The sequence below is a fragment of the Tachypleus tridentatus genome, chromosome 12 (genome assembly GCF_004210375.1).
Source record: "Tachypleus tridentatus isolate NWPU-2018 chromosome 12, ASM421037v1, whole genome shotgun sequence".
In the NCBI taxonomy this organism is placed as follows: Eukaryota; Metazoa; Arthropoda; class Merostomata; order Xiphosura; family Limulidae; genus Tachypleus; species Tachypleus tridentatus.
Window position 1 is genome coordinate 97,335,593 of NC_134836.1, and position 26,294 is coordinate 97,361,886.

The window sequence follows — 26,294 nt, forward strand, 5'->3', positions numbered from 1 at the left end:
GCCAACGAAGAGTGGGTTGATCGTCACATCATAACGCTTCCACGGCTGAAAGGACGAGCATGTTTGGAGTAAATGAGATTCGAACCCACGACCCTCAGCTTACGAGGTGAGTGTCTTAACCACCTGGCCATACCGGGCCTCAACTGATGTATATATATATATATATATAATAACAAATTTTTATTAAATGTAAAAGTCACTAAACTCAAAGAACAAATACAAATTATTATATGTTAAGCGATAATAAAAGTTTTGCTAAAGGAATGTACATATTTATTCATTTAGTGAAAAATTTGTCGATAAAGTCTTTGAAATATATGCTACACATCAAAATTTAGAAGATAAAATTTGTAGTTTTTGTGTTTAATTCAATCACACAGATTGATCGAATTTATCTTTGGTACTATACTTTATCAATTTTTTTATGTGAAAAAATTCATTTCAAGAGTTACACTAATATGTTATTTCTTAAAACTTAAGCTATATCTCACTGCTAAATTTTAATTTTAAGTGTTATGTTACAATATTTCAGCTCACTACAAATGTTAAGACTTACTTCAAGCCTATATTAAAAACTATATCTCAAAATTTACGTTTTACTAGTATGATGTTTTGAACTTCAGAAAGTAAATGTTACAGTTTTTTTTCCAAGAGTTCAGTAAAAAGGACTAAAAAAAAGGGAGTGTTTTCTTTCTTAACAGTCTGTGTTTTCCATGTTGCTTCGCCCCTCGGATGCCCAGCAATAAGATTTGTTTGTTTGTTTCATTTTTGAATTTCGCGCAAATCTACACGAGGGTTATCTGCGTTAGTCGTCCCTAATTTAGCAGCGTAAGACTAGAGGGAAGGCAGCTAGTCATCACCACTCACCGCCAACTTTTTTATCAACGAAACAGTGGGATTGATCGTTACATTATAACGCCCCTACAACTGAAAGGGCGAGTATATTTGGTGTGACGGGGATTCGAACCCACGGCCCTCAGATTAGAAGTTGAGTGTCTTAACCCCCTGGCCATGCCGAGCCTGGTAATATTTGAAGGCTTTTATCGTTAAAATTCGTGTTTTAATGTCTACGGTGAGCAACGAACAGTTAACCTATTGCGTATCTTTGCGCTTAAATACAAACAAACAAGTTTTACAATTTGGAGAAGCAGTTTCCAAATGTGAAATAACAACAGGCAATCTTAGCTACCGTTTTTAGTGGATGTATGAAAATAGACGAGATAGTATAACAAGAAATAAAAGTTTAGTTTGAATTTCGTGCAAAGCTACACGAGGGCTATCTGCGCTAACAATGACAGACGGACGGCTTCACTAACCAGAAGTATATTCCATTTGCCATTACACTCCATCCGCTCCATTTTCCATAACATAACTAGTGTAATAAAGACAATAGATAATAAGTAATTTGGCGATTGTGCAATATTATTGATTTTATAAAAGTCCCCCACTATGTCTGCGGACTTACAACGCTAAAACCCGGGTTTCAATCCTCGTGATGGGCAGAGCACAGATAGCCCATTGTGTAGCTTTGTATTAATTACAAACAATAACAAAAATTTCAAAAATAATTTCATGTACGTTACCGAATGTATTATATCAATAATCGTCAAATCAAAAAGTAAAAGACTGTTAAATGATTTATTTATTTATTATTTGTGGTTTAGGAAGTAGTTTATTAGGCCTAAAAGTATTGACAACGTATAAAATAGTGGAGTTTCTTATCCTTTATAATAATTTTACTGTAAGATATAAATATTTTTTTCTAGATAAAAATATTTTTATGTATTTTGAAATAAGTTTTTGGACAGCTTTGAGCTCAGCACTTACTGTGGTAACATTTTCTACAACAGCATCTCTCCTGTCAACCCAAAAAAGGTAGATGTGATTTTAGTATTGGAATTGAAATGGTGATTTTTTCGCGCCATTTATTTTCCTAGTATTTGAACAATAAATTCCTCCAGCTAACTTATATTAATCTTTTTCATGCGTTTGGCTGATTGAATTTTAGTGAATACAAAGCTGCGATTTTAAAAAAATAAAAATATTTAAAACTTTCTTTGGACTACTATTTTACCACTAAATAGTGGGATTAACCTTCACATTATAACATCCCACAGCTGAAAAAGCAAGCATGTTTGGTGTGATGAGGATTTGAACTCAGGACGCTCGGATTATGAGTCGAGTGCCTTAACCATTTGGCTATGCTGGGCATCGTAAGGAATAACGAAAATAAATGATTTTTATAAAGAAGACCAAATATTATATATTCTACAAGTCGTGGCTAGATCTCTCTTGTAAAAAATGTACTATTATCAAATTGAACATTTTTTCACTCCTGGTTAACTATTTGTGAGACATTACAACACGAACGTTGAAACTACCGTTAATATTACATTTAACTGGAATGATGACGTTTTATTTAGTCTGAAACCAAAGAACGTCACATGCAAATAACGATATTCGGCGGCGTTCGATTCTCTTTGTTTGAAACTTTTATGTTTTTCTTTTTTACTGCCTAGCATCCATTTCACATTATTTAGGATATCAAACTTTCGACATAACTTCATGTGTCCAGCCATCAATCACATTATAGCACTAACTTTTGTGACACGTGTTATGTCTTCCATTTTTATCTGAAATTTTCAGAATTCCATTTTCCTATTGCGTGGGCCCGGCATGGCCAAGCGCGTACGGCGCGCGACTCGTAATCCGAGGGTCGCGGGTTCGCGCCCGAGTCGCGCCAAACATGCTCGCCCTCCCAGCCGTGGGGGCGTTATAATGTGACGGTCAATCCCACTTTTCGTTGGTAAAATAGTAGCCCAAGAGTTGGCGGTGGGTGGTGATGACTAGTTGCCTTCCCTCTAGTCTTACACTGCTAAATTAGGGACGGCTAGCACAGATAGCCCTCGAGTAGCTTTGTGCGAAATTCCAAAACAAACAAACCTATTGCGTGAAACAAAAAAGATAACAAAAACATATATTTTATTGTAAAATATTAATCTTCTGTAAAACAAAAGATTAAACGATGTTTTTTACCATTTAATTTTAAATAATCGTTCATAGAATTTCTTACATAACATTCTGTCTCCTCCCATACAATTGTTTTTTTAAAAATAAAGACTGATTAACTCCACTCTTGTTTTCTAATATTTATTACAATGTATACAAAGTTAATAAAGAAAATAATATTTCTTGTATTAATCTGTATATAACGAACTATTTTTCAATAACTTATTGGAACTAATATTTTACCACATAAGTCTCAAAATTGTAAATGTTAATACAAATTTTACACACTTGTTATGAAGCCTGCGGTTCTGGTTACTATTCACGTCATGTTATTATTTTTTACTGTTTACTTTTGCCTCATCATTCTCACAGACATTTTTAGCTTATATTTTATATTAATTTTTACCGTTCCTAACAGTAACTTTCAAATATTGCATCTTTATTTCTTATATTTGTTTTTTAAATTAAAGTTCTGTATCTTTTAACCCCGTCAGCAACACGAGTGTTCCTTGGGAATGTGAGAAGAATGACCAGGATGGTCCAGGAAGATCTTGTCGTTCAAAGATTCTTCAACAACAAACAACGACTGGTTTTTAACAATCTGTAAATATCAATATTGCGGTCAGCTATTGTTACAAGAAGTTTGCTTACTAACAAAGATGTAAATAATAGGAAATAATCAAAACAACAATGAAAACGTAATTAAAGAGAAATGATTAAATTATTGAGTGAAATAAGTTATGATTACAAATATAACGTCATATTTCTATTGAAAGTTTAAACAATAATATATGATAAGTACAGCTTAGAGGTCAACCGCACATTAACTATCTTATGGAAGTACCATCACTTTTGGATATACACTTTGTTACTCTGATGACGCAAGCTGACACTCTCTTAATGTTTTCTTAGATTACAAAGAATTTCAGGCATCTAGTGAAGGACTGCTTACAATAATTTCACCCTATAATTCTTTTATTTTAATTTGGATTACTGAATAAATACGTTTCACTTTATTTTTAAGAAACTGGGCGCAATAAACACTCATATAGAAGTTAGTGGATACAAAACTAGGAACACAAACCTCTGATACTAGACATTTTGTTGCATTCTCAATGTTAATGTTATCTTTAGCTGATGTTAGGTACCAACCAATAAATCCATTGTCTTGACAAAACTCCTCCATCAGAGAAGGGTCGTTCACCACTCCTTCTTTGAGCATGTCACACTAAAATATTGCAATAATAAAACTGCAAAATCTGCATACTGAATAGAAATATTCATGTCTGATGGTCTATAGAGGGATATTTGAAAGATATTTTTTTTAGGGTATCATAAATAATAAATTTATTAATGAATCTGTAAGCCTTATTTACTGGGAAAAGTAAAGAGAAATGTATCGCAATTACAAAATTAACACTTAAGCACCACGTTTGAAGTTAATAAGATCTATTTCGTAAAACCATTTAGTCAATAACTGTTATATTGAAATATACCTTGTTTGGTAACATTAAAATACAACAGTTCACAAATAACACTTTTTAATAATAAAATATGTAGTAATTTAAAGTTAACATTTTTTTGAATTAAAAAGTTCCTTATTTAAATCCAAACAAGTTACTGTAATACTTGATATTGTTACTTTGGTTGGTGTTTAGCACAATGCTACGAGAGGATATCTGTGCTCTGCCCACTACTGGTAACGAAACCTTATTTATAAAGTATTAAGTTTACAGATTTATCATCGAGCCACTGATGGAGATGCTTGTTAAGAAAAGAAAGCATAAAAATAGTAATAGATTTACCCTTGTGATGGTTAACTAATAAACATAATACGCCAGTTAAAATCATATTGGTTCATTATTGTACAAATAAAGACATTTTACTACATGTTTCAGGGTTGATGATGACCCGAACAAATGTATCCGAAACATGCAGTAAAATCATAATAAAAAATGTGGTTTTAATGTTGCATTAATTATATTAAAAGACAATATTTCGTACGTTTACCTTGTTTGCTAATAGAACACACGGTACGATACTTCCATCTGGTAAACGGACCTTGCTGTCCAGGTCGTTTTTCCATTTCAAGACAGCATTAAACGTTTCCGTTCTTGTAACGTCAAAAACAATAAAAGCTCCGACTGCTTCTTTGTAATAAACTCTTGTCATATTGCCAAACCTTTCTTGTCCTTTACAGAAACAGAACGATTCGTGTTATGTCGAACTGATTTACCATTCTAGTTTCCAATAATTGATGCCTTTAACAGTTGAAATCAAACAGGTATTTTATCTAAAGTGGTCATAAGTCTATTGATACAACTGAATCGAACCTCATTTGTAATGTACAAACTTAGATGTAAACAATTGTATTTATTTTTGCAACATTTTGGAAGATAATATTTCTTTAACTTGAATTTACTTTCTGTATTTTCAAAATTATGGTTTGTTTCACTCAATATCAAACTTCCTGCGATTTTAAATACCTTCTCATTCCTAGTATTAGAATTATTTTTCAAAATATACATTATGATATTAAGTAACTAATCGAACAACGCATCACAAAACAATTATAAAATACTCTTTTTGTCTTTACAGCTGTATATTAATGTATACAGTAATTACAAAATACTATTTTTGTCCTTAAGGCAGTGTATCAATGTATAAAGTAATTATAAAATACTGTTTTTGTTCTTACAACTGTGTATTAATGTATACAGTAATTACAAAATACTACTTTTTGTCCTTACAGCAGTATATCAATGTTTTCAACTTCTTATTTCCTTATTTGGTGATGTACTATGTAATGTCTTAAAATAGAATTACAATGACAAAATTAAAGCTCACCTGCGATATCCCATAACTGAAGTCGTATCAAAGTGTTAGAATCCCAGTTGAGAACCTTTAGAGCAAAATCCACTCCGATCTATTATACAAATGCCATGAAAAAAAACACTTCCAAAATTGTGTTTATTTATCTCCACAGAGATTTGTTTTGACATTACCGTAGTATTGGCATCATTGTACAAAACATTATATTAAAACGATTTTGAATATGTAATTAACAAATTGCAAGACAACTATAGCCTATAAAAGATTGCGGTGAAATGCAACTAATGTACCTGAACTACAGTTTGATTTTCTTTAATATTGATGACACCGAAGCTTGATCACTTTTGAGAAGGATACGTAACAACCCTTTTCAAAGTAAAATATTTATACATTCAGATCACAGAAATACGTTCAGATTGAGGATTTTAAAATTTCAGATCATGGTACACCCCTTTTACTTAACTGCATTGGAAAACAAAGTGATATGGATCAACTCTAGAAAGATAGCTGTAACGAGTCGTACTTTAATTGTGGCAAACACAAGATGGCGTTTTGTAACAGTTGAGGATTCACTAACACTGAGGTCGGTGGCAAAAGCTTTCCATGTGCCACAAGCAACAGTCAATAGTGCATAACACAAACAAGAAAACAAATTCCTTCTGTGAAAGAGCGACACAATTACATGTGCACGACGCATACATTCAACCATCATATACCTCAAGCAGCTTATGAATGAAGCGGATTTCATGCTATTCTATTCGAACAGGTGACATGCCGGTCAAGTCGTTGGACGCAAAACCTGTGCGATTGGACTGTTAAAACGGACTCTAAAGAAACAGTCTTACTTGTACATAAGTAGGTCCCAACCGCTAGTTTAAAGGAGATTTCAGTTGGATCACGAGACGGTTGAAGAAATGTGTATATTTTAAGCCCGTTAATGATTTCTCCAAGCCTGTTTCCTTGGCTGTGGTTTCGCTAGATAGTAGGTAGGAACAGTGGGAATCTCGTTAATCCATTCTGCGCGTCACTAATTAGATGACGAGGCATTTGGCTATCGATATTATACAATTACCCAATTTTACGTCAGGGTAGACGATATCGACAGATGCCGATAGTTAAAGCGCAAGGGATTACGACTTACGAGTTCGTTGATGTGTTGCGGGTGGTATTTGCCTTACCAGGCGAGGTGTGCTTCATTATTCGCCTTCCATAATACATCTAGGATGTACAGCATCGTACATCGGCACAAGAACTCTTCAAAATATTTTGATCTTATATCCAGGTCCACCAGTACTTCCGTGTTTCTAGGATACCAGGCACCGCGGGCACCAATTGGTAAACCGTGGAAAACAATAGAAGTTGCACCAGTTACATCTTTAATTTGTGGTGCAAGCTCTTCATAGCGGGCGACCTTGGAATTTTATGCTTCCTCTAGGGAGCTATACATGAGTTCATATCGGGCCGTCACATCAACAACCACTGCTTTATCCTCACAGTGGAAGATCAGATCCGGTCTCCGACGTTCACCATTGCCTGTCTCAATGGTGGGTTCTTTGAGTACTTTCCACCCTTTACTTACACATTCGTTTACTAAATGGTCACAGATCTTATTGTGACGCCGTGTCCTCATAGATTTTAATTTAGGACATTGACCACAAAGATGACATATGGTCTCTCTCGGGGCAGAGCAACCCCGGCATTTAGCAGCTTCTTTGCTCGTACTCAAATTCCCTCGACTGAGGGATTCCCGTGTGGGATATACATTTGCCCTCAGAGCAAGACACTTCACCCAGTGGTGGTCTTTCATTCCCACTAGTTTAGGTAACCAGTGGTTGGCAGATCTTGAGCCTTTGAAGAGACTTACACCGTGCCCTTGCAGGGCAAGACCTTCCCAGCGCTTCCTTTCCATATCTCTCCAATTAGAATGATATGTTCCAGAAGTCTGTTCGGGCTTGGGGATCGGAAGTCCCGCTTTTAAGGCGATTCCTTGGATGTTTTCAAGTAAGTTATCAGTTTTGGCTATCTGAGCTATAATTTTGTCCATTGAATGGACATGTCTTAATCCTGTCTTGATCTTAAGCGTTGGAACCAGAGATTCCAACTTGACAAGTGCTAAGCCACTGTCTTTGTAACGGGAATAAAGTAACCCGTCGGCCGTGCAAGGCGGAAGATGACACCAGCTCTTTACGGCCTTTTTAATTAAGTTATCCAGATCTCTTAACATTTTACCACTCGACTCACCCAATTCGAGTTGGTGAAGGAGCCGGGGTACCGCAAATCTGTTGAGAATTTCAACACGTTGGTGTGGTTTTAGGGTTAACTTTGAGATGTTATCTATCCATTTCTCGAGAAGAGGAATTACAGGCTCGCTGTATACCCCGGTTCATGGACAGACATTGGCCCCTAAATAACGGTATGATTGTTCGGGTCCGATCATCGGGAGTTTATCGCCGTTAACTGTCCATGGTGGACAGTTGTTGACGGTAAAGGTCTTATTGGACCCCCTAATCAGCATTCCGGCACTCTTTGAGATGTTTAAGGAGAGGCCGTTACCCGAACAGTATTCGTTTACGATGTTTAACATCTCCTGGAAGCTAGCATGGTCTTTAGCCAGCACTGCCATATCATCGGCATATGCCAGGGTAGAAACTGGATCCAGCTTCTTGTCTAGCGATACGCCTCGGCCAACCTCTTCAAGCTTACGGATGAGAGGATTCAGGGCAATGTTAAATAAAATTGGAGACATGGGGTCCTCTTGTTTCACGCCTCGGAAGAGGCGAATAGGTTTGGTATGTTGAATACCAATCCGGAACGTCGTTGTACCATCTTGATACATGTCCTCCACAAGACGGACGAAATGTGGATGAACATGAAATCTAGCAAGGCTGGCAAGAAGATGTTGGTGGCCAACCGTGTCAAAAGCTTTGCACAGGTCTAGAAAGGCCATAGCCAGAGTCCCATGTCGCTTGGCTCTCCTCATGATGGAACGGAGCAGAAAGACGTTGTCTCTGCAACCCGCTTGAGGAATGAAACCACGCTGTCTGGGATTTATATGCACGGCCTGCTCGAGGCGACGGGTCATAATCCTGGAATATAGCCTAAGCACGATAGAAGATATCGTGATAAGCCGCCAGTTTTTGACCTCGTGCAGTTTACTCGATCCTTTCGGAAGGAGCACCGACTTATTGACCTTCATGCATCCTGGGATGCGGCCTGTGAATAACCATATGTTGAACAGACTTGCCAAGGAGGCGTCCATACCAAACTTAAGGCGGTAGAGCAAGAACGGAAGAGTGATGTTATCGGGACCAGGGGCCCCTCTCTTCATGCCTCGAAGTGCTATCCTCACTTCGTCAGATGTTATCGGTTCCAGAATATGAGTGTTGTCTGCCCTGGGTAGAAATGGACAGTCGTCAAAATTGACGTTATTATTCGCAACACCGTAGACCTGATCGTAATGGTCTTTCACCTGATTTTACTAAGGGGACATGTAACAGCATCCCGGCCGTCTAATATCTTCTTAGCTAGGCGTTGACGTTCGAAATCGAACATCCGCTGGAACCGTTTGAAACGTTCTACCCTGTGGAGCCGCCTCTTTTATGGCCTTCGAGCAGGATTAATGACTTTAAGAGCCTGCGTCGAAGATATCTCGTTTCTCCATGACGTCTGTGAATGGGTGAGCTCGTCGATCCATTGTTTGGTCACAACTTCAACCTCCTGCCAGGTTGCCTCGTCGGGTCCCTTCTGATCTCTCGGCTGACATATGTACGAACAGAATTTAGAGTTCAGGTCGGGGATTGAGCTGAATCCCAATTGAGCTCCTCATACTGAACGACGTCAACAGGATCTCCACGACTCTGGATGGTGTGTGAAGCAGTGCAGACGGGCGGTTGTTGTTTATTAAGATCTCGGCGTTTGTCAGAGATCTGTTTTGGAGTTTTGCCAGGTAGATGTTCTGCACAGAGAACATTGATGTCCTTTTGGCCCGAGTATACTACTACCATCTCTCGGAAGGTTCGTATTTCTTCCTCGGACCAGACTACCTGGTGGGGGCGCTCCGACGGCGTCCGAACTCCAGTCATTTGAATGCGCTCGGCATTCCGGATCCTTGGATGTTTATGTCTCTTATGCTGAGACAGCCCTGATTTGGTTTTAAATTTCAGGCCGCAGACTTCGCAGCCGAAGCTGGAAGACTGGGTGGCGAACGCTACGAAACGCCGGTTTGGACATTTCGGTACATGACATGCGATAGCATGATGGTGGCTATCGTCTTTTCCACAATATTTACATCGTGCCTACGCCACCGAGTTATGTGCATTTGCCAGATGGTCTGCAAATTTAGGAATAGCCGTAAACTCGAGTAAACACAGGTCACAAGCCATAAGTTTATTCTTTATAGGTAGGTTCACAAACACTGTTGTGCCCACCCTTTCGGTTGTCAGTTCTGTTTTGTCATTGTTCGGAAAATCTGTCTCTGATTTAAGCCGTCCACCTCTGTGGTTCGGCAGTTCAATGTTTTTCTTTCCTCGTGTCCAGAGGAATTATAACTTTGGCCGTCCACCTCAGTGGTTCGGCATCTGCCTCCGGTGGCAGTTTGTCTAGTTGCAGCACAATCACCTTGGATATATGATTGGTTGTTGGAATAGGTTTCATTCAATACCTCTATTCCGGATGTTAGGCTATCCTTTCTCACGTTGCCGGGGAATCGTTCGTAAGCTACCATCACCGGGTGGTGCCAAGTAGCTCGGGTTTGGCCGTCGTCCTGGCACCCCACGAACGCCAAACCATCGCTTTTATCATAATAATTTCTTTCCATATTTAAAATAACCAGCTCTGATGTAGGGTAGGTCAGTCCCTACAAAATGCTAATACAGGGTAGAGCTGCAACCTCCTACCGGGTACCCAGATAGCTAGCGAGTTCGGTGAGTCCTCGCCACGGTTTAAAAGGTTTTCCTTCCTTTGTCTGGAGCTGACTGCCCCTGCCTTTGGACATATGATGGTCGGCGAGCTCATCATACGGGTTTTTAGTGTTTTCCTTCACGTGTGGAGGATTCAGTTACAGGTCACCCTGTATCCAGCCACACCGCTGGGAGGTACCTCCATGGACAGTGCATCGGCAATGTTCTACGACTTCTTAAGTAGACGAGGCATTTCTATTGAGAGAGTCATAGTTACTCCCGCAGTTTACCCGCGCTTGGTTGAATTTCTTCACTTTGACTAAAGCACAATATTTTAATGTTTCATGACATTGCGTGAATTGGTCAGTAAAATTTTTGGATCAAAACTAGCAGTTATGTGAGCATCAAAGATGAGAGGTGGACTCAGACTTGATAGCCTTAAGACAGAGTCTTTTAAAAGAGAAGTTATAGCGATGTGTTCAAGATGCACGGTAGTCAGAGAGAAAGTGACCGGACGTGGCAACGTGGTTAGGCTCCAAAATATTTGAATATGCTTTACTTATTCTCTTGGTTGACACAAGTTTGACACATTACTACCAGATAATGTGAACAAAGTTTTTTTTTTTTTTGTTACTGCTAGTAAACAAAATTGCAGATATTTTATACCAACGAAAAGCAAGTGTTACATTTAACCTCATAATGGATAAATAAAATTAATAATGAATTTCACGAACAGTTAAAAATGCGAACTTTCTGTTTGTGAACTTTATGTTAGTAATTACATAACAAAAATGATACTAATTGCATAATAACGATTGTTATTATAACAAACAAAATAATTAAAACTTTACTGCTATGTGTTACTTTTACTTAGTAGCTCAGTTTGCGAAAAGGCAAACTTGTTTGAAAAATCTTGTAGAGTACAGTAGAAACAACAAACTAAAGTTGGAAAGTGGTATCGAATCTCGTGAGCATTTCAATCTGACTTTTGTCTATTAGCAAACAACTGATTTAATGTTAATGTGCTCATTTAATGACTGATGTCACTTCATAAGAAAACACCGAGTCGAGAAACCTAAGAATGTAATTCTATACCGGAAAACGTCGTTAAGAAAGTTCTAGAAAATTGGGACTGAAATTACAAATAAGATATTGGTCAACGATATACTATAAACTCAAAAATGGTGATATAGGTGATACAGATGAACAAAAACTTGTGATACATGATATTTTTCAGGAAGGATACCGTGGCTCTGTATTGTTGGGAGAAGAAGTTGTGAACGTATCGTTTAATAATGCTGGTTTTTCCTGTTCCCAGTTCTCCGATCACTAAAACTTTGTACAAATGTTCGTTGGTTTCAGCAATACACATCTGCAAAACAGCAAAAACGAATTAATACCTGTGCTTAAAACTACTGTTTAAAAACAATATTATGTTACTGAACATATTATTTCATAAAAAAAATCTTCATTAGATATTTTATTATATTTATAGATAAGTGTTAAAGAAAGAAACACCGGTAAAAATATATAATTTTTTGCATTCATTTCTGGTTTAAATATTACAAGTAATTTAGGAAAACGTGTGTGTTTTTCTTATAGCAAGGTCACATCGGGCTATTTACTGAGCCCACCGAGAGAAATCGAATCGCTGATTTTAGCGTTGTAAATCCATAGACTTACCGCTGTACTAGCGGGGGACATTAGGATTTGGTTTGTTTTGAATTTCGCGCAAAACTACTCGAAGGCTAGCTGCGCCAGCCGTCCCTAATTTAGCAGTGTAAGACTAGAGGGAAGGCAGCTAGTCATCACCACCCACCGCCAACTCTTGGGCTACTTTTTTACCAACGAATAGTTGTATTGATCGTAACATCATAACGCTCCCACGACTGAAAGGGCAAGCATGTTTGGTGCGACCGGGAGTCGAACGCCTTAACACGCTTGGCCATGCCGAGCCCAGGGTATTAGGAAAGAACTGTAAGATTTTAATAAGTTTCCATTTTCGAGATATATAAAACAAAATGTTATAAAGTTTTAAGATGTATCTCTATTTTCCTGGACAGAATAAATTATTTTCAGTTATATATATGAAACTGGTTGACTGCACAAGAACAGCAAAAAGCTGCTATAGTTATTGATATTCAATTCTGAGATTGAATTTAAAAATTTACGTGTTTTTAGCGTGAAAGTGTACAAAACCTAATCTAAACATTTACGTGTTTTTAACGTGAAAGTGCACAAAACCTAATCTAAAAATTTACGTGTTTTTAGCGTGAATGTGTGCAAAACCTAAATATTTTTTATGGGTTTATCTAACACTGATTTATTTAACCATAAATATTTTAAATGTATGTGCTTGAAGCGTGACTTTTCAATGTGGTTGTGTTAAAACAGTGAAAAACATAAGTTATATTTAATGATGACTAATCAAACACCTCGAGGATTATGGAGTAAGACTTGTCTATCACATAACTAAAAATATTTTCTTTTATACTCTATACTTCTGTTGCTTAGATAACTTTTAAACTTATATTCAGTTAACTTATGTGTCTTACACACGGCGATTCTTAGAGGTGTTTAAAGTATGAGATGCCACAAAATTACATTTATTTTTTTATACATTTGCCTTCTCTTTCAGTTGAACGTAAAACATTATTTACACGATGACAAAATACTACACACACCAATATATAGAAAAACAGTTTAGAAAAATGTACTTAGAATTTCTCAGGTAGGACTAACCATTTTTGAAAATATGTATGTATTTTCTTATACCGAAGCTATATTGGGTTATCTGCTGTGTCCAGTGAAGGTTGTCGAATCCCTAATTTTAGCGCTCTAAATCCGAAGACTTACCGCTGTCCCACCGGGAGACTTTTATAAAGTAAGAGCACAAGAAACATACGGCAAGTATGATTTTATTTTTGCACAATTCTACCCGAAACATATTTTATAGTTATCGCTAGGGTTACTCGTAGTTTTTGAGAGCTGGTTGGGCAACTGATGAAGATAGTTATAAATGGGCAATTTTACCCGAAAATAACAGGTATTTAAATATGGGTCTGTCGTAATTCTATGAAGCGCACCTTAAAACTTTAGATAAAGTATTCACATTTATAAGAATGATTGCTTCTTTTTTAATTGCGCGCAAAGCTACACAAGGACTGTTTGCGCTAGCCGTCCCTAATTGAGCAGTTTAAGACTAAAGGGAAGGTAGTTAATCATCACCACCCACCGACAACTAGTAGGCTACTTTTTTTAACAACGAATAGTGGGATTGACCGTCCAATTATAACGCCCCCACACCTGAAGGGCAAACATATTTGTAGCGACAGGGATTTGAACACACGATCCGTGGGTTACGAGTCCAGCACCTTGACCACTTGGCCATCCTGGCATATTTTTTTCTTTATGTTCATTGGCCTTAAGATTTTGGCCAGTAGTGCATGTGCAACCTTGCAGTAGTCCAGACATATTAGCGACAACGCCTTGGTAAATTCTGAAACGTTGACATTCTTACATGATTTTAAGGCATTTTGATTGACTAGGTAATAGTACTGTATTGGTTATAAAGCATGTGAATCTATTCACAATTTCTCAGTTCGATGAACTTGAAAATCTTCATTCTCTTTACATCTGCCTTTTAAATGTTATATTTTATCATTTTTGTTTCTCTGCATTTCTGGACAATATTATATAATGTAACTGTGTGTGTGTGTGTGTGTGCGCTTTTCAAAGAAAAGCCAGATTAGGTCACCTGCTGGGTCAATCGAGGAGAATCGAACCCTTAATTTTAGAGTTGCAAACCTGTAGACTTACCGCCCCGTCTAGCGGGAGACAAATATGGATTTAATTGAATAAAAGTTTTAATACCTATACTAGCTGTTCTGAGATACAAGTATGAATTTAATTTGTATTATATCTTGTTATAACTTATTTTGACAATAGCTATTGGATTTGCACTTACCTTTTCGGAAAGTTACCAGAAATGTTATTTTAATCTTAGGATAAGTGGTGGAAGAAGACAAAAAACCTTTGATAGATTGTTTAGGAAGAGTATTCATGACGAAAGTTTATAGAATGGACGGCAACTGTTACCATCCATCCAGTCTACAAAGTTTCAAAATAAAGAGTCTGTTTGAAGCCATGAAAACAAAGCAATGCTCGATGAAATACTAAACGTCAATGCAGCAGGCATGATGATCATCGTTTCATTTTTAACTCTTCTCTTCCTTATCAGTTCCCTCAACATCTTCAATGTCTGATCTTCCTATGTCAGAGCAATGACATAATTAATTCATGTCTGGCTGATATCGCAAATCAAAAGACTGCTGAAAAGTTTCACAGCCATGTTAGGCTCCTTTCCATATGTCTGTATCTATCAGAGTATTTCAAGTATGGTAAAACAAATTCTTGTACAAAAGCTAAGGGTAAGAATGGTAAACTATTCTCAATGAACTCCCTGAAAGATCCTTCTGCAGCTGCCTGGTTTTGAAAGCGTTTATTGTTCAAAAAGTTGTCAAAGTGCTTGGAAAAATGAAAATCTGTAGGGGAGAAGTCTGGGGAATAAGGTGGATGAGGCAGAACCTCGACTTCTAATTCGTTCAATTTTTGAGCACCATTCTTAACAGGTCTCATAATACCGATTTTGTTGATCTTCAGCAGGTCATGCAAAACCCACTTATCCAACTTTGTCATCTTTACAATCGCACCCAGGTAGTTGGCAATGCTTAATTTGCTTGTGCCTAGCTATTATACAAGCTCACGTACTGTTGTGCGATTGTGCTCACGTACTGTTGTGCGATTGTCTGTTTCAACTGCTTCTCTTAATGTGTTTTCATCTAAGGATGACTTCCTTCCACGACCTTCGTGGACTTCAAGACTTCATATCCATTTCAAAACATTTGGTACCAACGCTGAACTATATGTTCAGTAACAGATCCGTATCCAAACATCTGGTTGATGTTCTGTGTAGTTTCGGTAGCTTTTTGAAGTCGTAGAGGAAAATCAGACGAAAGTAATTTTTGTCCATGCTGCCTTAAGGGTTTCGAAACTTACTCTAAGTAGAGTTCAAATAGCAGACAATTAAGACACCTTGTAAGCGACAAACGTTGGATTGAACCAACCAACAATAAGTTACTCAATATTCAAACTTTGAAATGTCATCGTGAGATTTCAGACATTTATTTCTAGACAACCGAATACGTAAAATTAAATTCTATTAATTGGACTAAACTAAAAATAGTTTTTCATTGAACGAGTAAATAGGCCTCACAAAGCAATAACTAAGTCTACATATTTAAAACAGAAATGAGTCCAGTAACCACTAACAAATTGATTTTCAACAGTAGCTACATAACTCCCTCTTCAAACAAATCACCACTGTACTTCACCGTTGTTCTAAGGTCACTAATTCTCTCTCAGTATATAATTACAAACACGTTATGCCTTACACTGTTAACATTTGTGAAGCATAAATCAAAACATCATGCAGTATAATAAGATGGAATATTTAAATCACAAGACCAGAAGGACATCGTAATAAAGTGTGACCAGGCCATACTTACAAACTACAAGCTCTAGCTGAAAAGAAGCAAGTTATTTTTGTTGTGTGCTTACAATACCATGCAGATGGTTTGTGATTTTATTTCTGTACTACAGGTTATGACCGGTACATATCAATTATGCAGTTGAGAATATTATGATGGACGTGGAACAGTCTAGTTATTAACATATCTTGTAGTATGAAATTGTATTTATTTTTTCCTATTACTTACAACATAAAAATAGTTTACGAGTATTATTAAGCAGTTAACCGTTACTTACGCTCAGTATTTTAACGTTTGTTTTTTTAATTAACACTTTATTTATATATCTAGTTTTTGATAAACCTAATAACATAGTTTTTTATTAATTACGTGTCATGACACCAAATGTTTCACCTGATAAGCTACACTGTTGCGTCATGTTTCATGGTTTTATTAACTGCATGACATGATAAGCTGCGCCACCTGATTGAGGATAAACTCCCCTTTCTGATACATCTTTACTATATGTATGTTTGTTTTGAATTTCGCACAAAGCTACTCGAGGGCTATCTGTGCTAGCCGTTCATAATTTAGCAGTGTAAGACAAGAGGGAAGGCAGCTAGTCATCACCACCCACCGACAACTCTTGGGCTACTCTTTTACCAACGAATAGTGGGATTGACCGTAACATTATAACGCCCCAACGGCTGAAAGGGCGAGCATATTTGGTGCGATGGGGATGCGAACCCGCGACCCTCAGATTACGAGTCGCACGCCTTAACACGCTTGGCCATGCCGGGCTCCTATATGTATGAGTCTAGTTAGTGATATGTGTTGATTAAGAAACATAACTATCAAAGAATAGTCATAAAACAAGCAACAGATAACAGATAACATGTTAAAATATGTTCTGAATTGACAGTCTACATACCCATTCCTCCCAGTAACAGATTAGGAGGGAGAAACGGGGACTGTTCGCAAATTTTCAAAAAACAATAAACAAAATTAAAACTTAAAATATGTCTGACATTAAACCATCTCGTATCGAACTGTACAATGAATAAAACATAATTTAAAAAGAAGAGAAATCTATTCAAAACAGGAAACATTTTATTATAGGCACCTGAAATGGATGTCCCTTTTCCCGGGCGTCATCAACAAAAGACTCATTCAAGCAACAACAACAAGAAAGAGTAATTTGACTACAATTAATAGCTTTTTTCTTGAATTTCATTAGGCAAGCGAATCTGTAAAATGACAGGTAAATCAATAAAAGATAAAAACGAAGAACCCTAATGAATGACATTACTAGATCTAAGCAACGCCTCGAGTACTGCACTAGATTGTATCATCAGACTAAAAGTGGATAAACAGATGATATCTGATCTGTGTATTTGAAAAAAGACAGCGATAGCGGAGTGAGTTAAAAAGTATAATAAGTGAATGAAATATAAAATAAAAGTTAAAACTCTAACCTGTGGAGGCAGATGTAATGATAAAATAAATAAATTACAAAAGGCAAGAAAGTGAAACCAGTTCCGCTGTATTTTTCAATGGTTAAGAAGAGAGAGCTAAACTGTATGGACAGTAAATCTTTTGTATAATTTATGTGACAGATTTACCGTCATATATTTACTTTTGCATATCAGTGATTGTTTAAGTTAAATTTACATTTAGAAACATACGTAACTTATGCTGTTAAAGGTAAATTTTCAACAAATTTATTAATTGCCTTAGAAACTGTAATTTGGTTAGGTATAATTCCTGTGCGGTTTCCATATTTTTAAACACTTTAGTTTTTGAGTAAAAAATGAAACAAAATATGCAGGTCTTCGAACTCAAGTTTCTCTCGGTAGTTCGGCTGTTTCCGTGACGTTTTAAAACAATGACGTAATAGTTGCCAAACACGTTTCGTTGCGCGCCGACCATTTTGTTCCTTTCAGTGCTGGTGTTTTATGTAAATCTATCGGTGTTTTTTTCGAATTACATACCTTGTGAGACTATTTTGTGTTTTGATATTGCTACTTTATGTTTGTTTTATGATAACGTGGTTTATTGCGTTGCTTATGTTTGTATAAAGGGTTTGTTATCGGGCAAAAGCTTCTTTTCGTTTCCGTGCAAGGAGAAGGAACCGGTAAGGTGGCAACAGTGGGTGCGGATGGTCATTAGAAATAACTAAACTCCTTCACACCATGTAAAGCTTTGTCAAGATCACTTTGAACGCTCATGTTTTGTGTCAGATCTCACTGTTTTGATTCCGTGGATTTCAAACCAGGCAGGTTGAGACTAAAAAATCCATCGGCAGTAAACAGGATCGTTCCCACCATCTTTCCTCGTGTAGAGCTTTGACTGCAAAATTTTTTTCTGTAAAATTCACCTTTAAAACTGTATTGCGAAATTCTCGCCTATTCAGTAAAACTGTAAAGTTTCTCAAGTATAAGAATCGACAACATTCGTGTGTACGTAAACACTAATGTATTGTCAAAATTGCTACCTGAGCTGTAGTTTCGAGAAACTTTTCTCGCGCCTATAAATATAACCAATACGACATGCCAAAAGACAGTATATATTGTTGGTTTGCTATAGCTGGGGTGCCATAAGTCTCAAAAGCTATAATTATGTTTGAAATAACTCTTATTAATTTCAGTAAAATATTCATATCCGTTTTTCTTCCTGTAGCAGCTTTCAAATTATAATCAATAATAATAAGGCTGAATACACTGTTATAAATTTACACATTATTTACTCTCATAAAACCAAGAATTTCTGACTAGTATAATGGTGCTGAAATGTCATCTACATTTTTACAATATTCGAATTGCTTCAAAGAACTTATGTTGGTAGCGAAGAACTTAGAACATTTTAGAGGTTGTAAATCTTGACTTTCAAAAATCAACTTAGGGCTAACCATACAACTTCCGCAGGTGTTTGCTTAGTAGCTGTGCATATGTTTTGGCGTTTTTCTGTAGGTTTAGTGATTAAATGGTTTCAATGAAAAACTTGACCAGTATCAATGAAAAAGGAATAAAATTTCTCTTTCAAGAATCATAATAGTCCTATGATCTGCACAGGAATTAGAAAACTGGATGACCTTCCATGAGCGGGCCTGTCATTAGGATACTTCACATTTGCCTGAGTCTAATCATGCTAACCCTAAAATTGTGGAAGATTTTAGTTGCACAAAGATACACAGAAAGCTAAATATGGGGTTAGTTACATAAATATACATAGAAAGCTAGATATGGAGTTAGTTACGTAAAGATACACAGAAAGCTAAATATGGAGTTAGTTACATAAAGATACACGTAGAGCTAAATATGGCTACTCGGTCATCCAGAGAGAGAGCTAGGAATACAAAATCTGATTGTTGATTTGGGTTCAGTAATCCTAAAAACTTAATTTAAGACCTTATCGAGCTTGGGTGAAGAATGTTCAGCAGCTCTTGGTAAAGAACTATGTCCAACAGACAAGACATGACCACTTCCTAATCTACCTGCCAAGTTGAGTCTTAGAGACATGCATATATATGTATACAAAGGTACGAGCTGAATTAATATGTGGTTTTTCAGTTGATAAATTGGACTTCGTATTTACTTTTAGTATTTTAAAAGTTATAGTTTAAGTGAAAAAAAATATACTTTTCTAACATTGTATGTCTCGAAATGATACGCATGTGTTGTATAACGTACAAGAGCCGCCGTGTAATGTACTATAATTACGTTATACAGTGTTATATTACGGTTAATAATAAGAAGGTGTACTTGTAATGTTCCATAGCCAAATGGAAAAAATGGAGTCTTTACTTATTTTTTGACGTTGGATATTCTGTCCTAGCAGTCAAGCGTGTTTCTAAAGTGAATAAACTTTTGAACTGTAATGGTATCCCTAATAATAACTGATTCTTATAGAAAGTTCAGAAATAAGGAACCCCTACCCTCTAGTATCAGACCAAGATACATAAAATCATGTGTGATAGTATCATTAGTATGTAAAACATCTTGCTTGAATAACTTAGAATGCCATTTTTTAGGTGTCTTTTATAACGCTAAGTGGTATTACAAGTTCTAGTCCTAACCTTGTTTTTTAATAAGAATCAGGCAACACTGCAGCATATGACCTTAGTCAAGAATACCACGCAAACAGCGATAGAAAACGGCGGGAGATATCTATACAATGTGCGCTTGTTAAACACATCCTTGGTTTATTCCAATATTGTTAGATAGACATAATTAAAAACATGAAGCTTGTCTATGGGCAGAAGCAGAATACGTTTCTAGTAAAATAAAGTTAGTAACATCGGCATAAGTTGCAAAATAATATATTCATTAACAGAAACTGGGGAACGTATTACCCACTTTTATTTTGTTGTATGTCACTTATAACACTCATTATATCCTTTCAGGTTACAAACATCATAGACAGAACTAATTCACTCAGAAACCATCACAACAATATGTTTGCCTCTCCCTCTCATCCATCCCATAAAAAATACGACTTACGTTATTTTCACAAACCAAGAAATGTACTAACAGAATACGTACTAATACACTCATTAAAATATATATCTACTCACACACTTACCAAGGTGCCGAAACATTACTCAAACATGCACACTATGCGAGTACTGCACCTAGAAGGCCCGACATGGCCAGGTGGTTAAGGCATGCGATTCGTAATCTGAGGGTCGTGAGTTCGAATCCCGTCACACCAAACATGCTTGCCATTTCAGCCGTGAGAGCGTTATAATGTGACGGTCAATCTCACTATTCGTTGGTAAAAGAGTAGCCCAAGAGTTGGAGGTGGGTGGTGATGACTAGCTGCCTTTCCTCTAGTCTTACACTGCTAAATTAGGGACGGCTAGCATATATATCCCTCGTACAGTTTTGCGCGAAATTTCAAACAAACCAAACCAAACAAAACTGCACCTAGAAACCAGTTACTGCATGCACATCACACATGTGCCTTATAGAAAAATATTTTCCTGTTGAAATTTTTAGGCGCCTTCTGTCACTGAGTGATATGCGTTTGGATAGCATTAATGTTTTTAAATGATTTTTGCACCCGTCCATCCTTGGGGAACTTTGAGATTTCTCTAAAATAATTTTTCCTAAACAGCTAGACTCATCGACTTCTAAGTGGTGCCAAATTAATTGTCAGAATCCCGAGGTTTACACAAAGGTAAAATGTTTCACCAACTCCTTAGGGAATCCAGGTATTTCGCTTAAACGACTTTACGGGGATACTTCACAAGCGGATCCCAAATTTGGCATAAATTTACGTTATAGCATGTGAATAGGCTCACTTACTAACTTGATTAAATAAATTAAACTTGTATTATAGCGGTAATCATCACTAAACTAATAATGTGTAAAATATTAGTTCATTGTAATGCCATTGTTATCCATATTTGCACATCTTGATTGAAATCATGTTAAATTTTGCAACATATAATAAATTGCTCTTGTAATCTATCAGACGCATCACTTAAACTTTAGAAATCGTTACACCAGTTATAATATTCAGTATGTATTGTTACTGTTTTTATAGTACCAACGATGAAGACGTTTGGATGTCATGTTTACTACCAAGATAACTTGAGCAAATCCTTTATTTTATAAGAGCATTGGGAAACATGGCTAAGCAAAGTGTTAGATACCACATAATATTTGTATATTTTTTCATATTTAATTAAAGAAAATATCAGTATTATTTTAACTATTAAAGCAACTTCAAAATTATGTAATTGCAGATGGTTATTACCAATCCTAACATTAGTAGAGTAGAAATTTCAAATTTTATTTAACTCATTATCGTGTGAAGGACGTTTAAACAATCGACAAAATCTGTCATGTGTGTATGTGTTTTCCTCAGAATAAAGCCACATCAGGCTATCTGTTGAGTCCACCGAGGGGAATCGAACCCTGATTTTAGCGTTATAAGTCTGTAGACTTACCGCTGTATCAATGGGAGACAAAATCTATCCGCCAATTTAATGGGGCAGTATGTTTGTGTTTTTTTATAACAATGTCACATTGGGCTCTCTGCTGTGTTATCGAGAGGAGTCGAACCCCTGTGTTTATTATTGTAAATTCAAAGACTTGCCATTGTCCCCCCTCTCAACATGTAGCAATATACCAGAACTAAAATTTCTATTCCTTGCCACCAGCTTTATATCATTATATGGCCGTTACTTATTGCCTTTATTAAACATGATAAATGCATTTATTCTCGCAACTGTTTTTTTATTCAGTGGTCAGCACCTTGATCATCGATCTTGTTCAAGAATTGACAATTTATAACCACTGATTTTTAAGTTCTATTTTTTATATAGTGGTTCTCTATTCTTTTCAAAATTGTTTCCTTTAATCGCATGATTATTCGGGTATCTATTCAGTACATATATATATATAATTGTATTCAAATTATTTCTAACTCAAATTATTTAATATTTTTGTTACACACATCTGTGAGCGCGCGCGTGTGTGTATGAGTTTGTGGTTGTTGTAGCTTGCTTATCAATTTTCTTCCTTTCTCTTAATATAACTAACAGTTTGTGTGGTTTAGAAATATTCATTACAAATTAACACTTGGTTTAATATTTCACACTGCTTCGATACAAAAACTTACGTGTTAAAAACATTGGGACACAATTATGTTAAATAAGTTATAAATTTGTTTGTTTCATATAAGACTAGATTCACTACAATAAAGAAAGCTATCAAATAGTATGGAATACTCTGATTAAATAATAGTGAGATTTGACCATTACAATTAAAGCGCACCGCAACCTCAAAGTGCATAGCGGGTTTTACGGCAATTGGACGCAAACCATGGACCATCAGATTCAAAACCTGGCACAAAGTTTAGTTTAAACATGAAATTCGCAACTTTATTCAAAAAGAAATAATATATATGTACACTACATGACCAAAAGTATATGGACACCCGCCCATCACACCCATATGTGCTTGTTGAACATCTCATTCTAAAAGCATAGGGATTAATATGGAGTTGGTCTTCCCTCTACTGATATAAAACTATCCACTCTTCTGGGAAGGCTTTTCACTAGATTTTGGAACATTGCTGCAACGGTTCGCTCCTATTCAACCACAACAGCATTAGTGAGGTAGGGCACTGATGTCGGGCGAAGAGGCCTAGCTCGCAGTCGGCGTCCCAATTCATCCTAAAGTTGTTCGATGGGTGTGATCAGAGCTCTGTGCAGACCAGTCAAGTTCTTTCACACCAACATCGGCAAACAATGTCTTTATGGTCCTCGCTTTGTGCATGGGGGCATTGTCATGCTGAAACAAAAAAAAGGGCCTTCCCCAAACTGTTGCTACAAAGTTAGAAGCACACAATTCTCTAGAATGTCATTGTATGCTGTAGCATTAAGATTTCCCTTCGCTGGAGCTAAAGAGCCTAGCCCAAATCGTAAAAAACTGCCCCAAATCATTATTCTTTCTTCATAAAACTTTACATTTGGAACTGTGCGTTCAGGCAGGTAGCGTTCTCCTGGCATCCATGAAACCCATATTCGTTTTTCAGACTGCCAGATAGTGAAGTATAATTCATCACTCCAGAGAACGCGTTTTCGCTGCTCCAGAGTCCAATGGCGGTGTGCTTTACACCACTTCAGCAGACGCTTGACATTGCGCATGGTGATCTTAGGCTTGTGTGCGGCCATGGAAACCCACTTCATGAAGCTTCCAAGTAACAGTTCTTGTGCTGACACTGCTTCCAGAGACAGTTTGGAACTCGGTAGTGAGTGTTGCAACTGTGGACAGACTATTTTACGTGATACGCGCTTCAACACTGGTGGTCCCGTTCTTCGAGCTTGTGTGGCCTACATCTTCGTGGCTGAGCTGTTGTTGTTCCTAAACATTTCCACTACACAATAACAACATTTACAATTGACAGGGACAGCTCTAGCAGGGTATAAATTTGACAAACTGACTTGTTGGAAAGGTGGCATCCTATGACAGTGCTACGAGACCCGGCATGGCCAAGCGTGTTAATGCGTTCGACTCGTAATTCGAGGGTCGCGGGTTCGAATCCCGGTGCCACCAAACATGCTCGCCCTTTCAGCCGTGGGGGCGTTATAATGTGACGGTCAATCCCACTATTCGTTGGTAAAAGAGTAGCTCAAGAGTTGGCGGTAAGTGGTGATGACTAGCTGCCTTCCCTCTAGTTTTACACTGCTAAATTAGAGACGGCTAGCGCAGATAGCCCTCGAGTAGCTTTGCGCAAAATTCAGAAAACAAACAAACAAACAGTGCCACATTGAGAGTTACTGTGCTTTTCAATACAACCCATTCCACTGCCAATGCTTGTCAATGGAGATTGCATGGATGTATGCTTGATTTTATGCACCTGTTAGCAATGGGCGTGGTTGAAATTGCCGAACCTACTAATTGGAAGAGGTGTCCACATACTTTTGGTCATGTAGTGTGTGTGTATATATATATATATATCAATGTTTTTACCTTAAGAGGTCTTACTAATTTCTTATCAGCCTACGTTCTTTAACACTTAATACACATTTCTAATATTACACATTATTTCGTTTACATTGAGTAACATTTAACAAACACAAATAACTACTATTACACAGTGTGTTGTTTACATGATTTGGTATTTACAGTATCAGAAAAACATTCAAACGCTTAGTACATAACAAATATCTGGACCGTAATCATGACAACACTACCATATTCACAGTGTATTGTTGGCATCGTTTCGCTTAACAAAATATTCTTGTTTAGGAATGACATAATTAACACACAAATAACTACTCCTCCTCATTCCGTCGTTTGTATCATTTAACACTTAATATACACATATTACTACTACCCATTACGTCATCTACGTTGTTTAACACTTAATACATACAAATTACTACTACTCATCTTGTCGTCTACATTGTTTAACACTTATATACTTGTAACGGATTTAATATTACATAATTATTTTATTTTCTGTTTTTTCAGCTTAGTATGTATTTAGAAATGCATGTAAGTTACATTGTTAAATGTAGATTGTGAAAGTCTGCCTATTCTCAAAATTTGTAGATTCACTAGTGTAAGAACTAAGAATCAACAATATACATTTTACGAAAGCACTAGAGCATTCAAATATAGTTGCCAACTGAACTTTCAAGAATCTCATCCTAAAGGTTTATAAATCGTCGCGCCATGAGGCAGATTTATATCGTTTGTTTGCTGCGGTTAGTATACTATAAACCTCAGAAGTTATAACTGTAATAAACGCTTACTAATCGGGAAACTGTAGATATTTGACTAAAAACGTTTACATATTTCGAACATTTCAAACCGTTTAACTTCAGGAAATTTACTTCGTACTTTAGTATTTCTACGAATACATTAGATATCTTCGTCGAAAAAAAGTCACCTTGTGAATGGCGTGAGTCCAGCCAAGAATAAAGACCTCGCTAGTTGACCTTTGCGCGAAGTATAATAATATCAAATCAGAATTAATTTGGTATCGTGAACCATCCATAAAATATTCAGTTCCAGACCATATAGAAGACTCAGTATTGTTTGTAAGTTTATAAAACTGTAGTATATAAATTATTATTTGTAATAATCGATTAAAATTTGTATTATTGTTGTTTGTATATTAAAATATATGTGTGTTAATAAGGAAAACTGTGAGTATCAATCTTGTTCACAAATTCATATATTTTATACACATCGACATTCAATTAACTTCTAAATTAAAATTAAAACTTCTGGTTATTTGCAATTGTAATACGTAACATAATTATTCGGAAGCTCGTCCGAAATAAATTATAATACGTAACAGTACACGTACGTTACTACTACTAATTATTGTGTAACAGTCAACACACATACAAATCACTACTACCTCATTACATCGTTTACATTGTTTAACAGACAACACACACAAATCACTACTACCTCATTCTGCCGTTTACATTGTTTAACAGGTAACACAAACAAATCACTACTACTCATTCTGTCGTTTACACTGTTTAACAGGTAACACA

General features: G+C 36.5%; 1 protein-coding gene across 2 annotated transcripts in view; it reads right to left on the minus strand.

Moving 5' to 3' along the window:
* Positions 1-3,331: 3,331 nt before the first annotated feature.
* The window catches only part of LOC143234093 (ras-related protein Rab-32-like), a 28,691-nt gene continuing 5,728 nt past the window's right edge, over positions 3,332-26,294 (minus strand). Inside the window, exons 2-6 of one of the 2 annotated variants that reach the window (XM_076471152.1) lie at positions 11,986-12,111; positions 5,857-5,935; positions 5,020-5,201; positions 4,162-4,237; positions 3,332-3,610 (exon numbers count right to left, since the gene is read on the minus strand). In XM_076471152.1, coding sequence (XP_076327267.1) covers positions 3,603-3,610; positions 4,162-4,237; positions 5,020-5,201; positions 5,857-5,935; positions 11,986-12,111 — 471 coding nt within the window. In that variant the 3' untranslated portion in view covers positions 3,332-3,602. Of the gene's footprint in view, positions 3,611-4,093; positions 4,238-5,019; positions 5,202-5,856; positions 5,936-11,985; positions 12,112-26,294 lie in introns of both variants that reach the window. The other variant, XM_076471151.1, reaches the window with a different exon arrangement.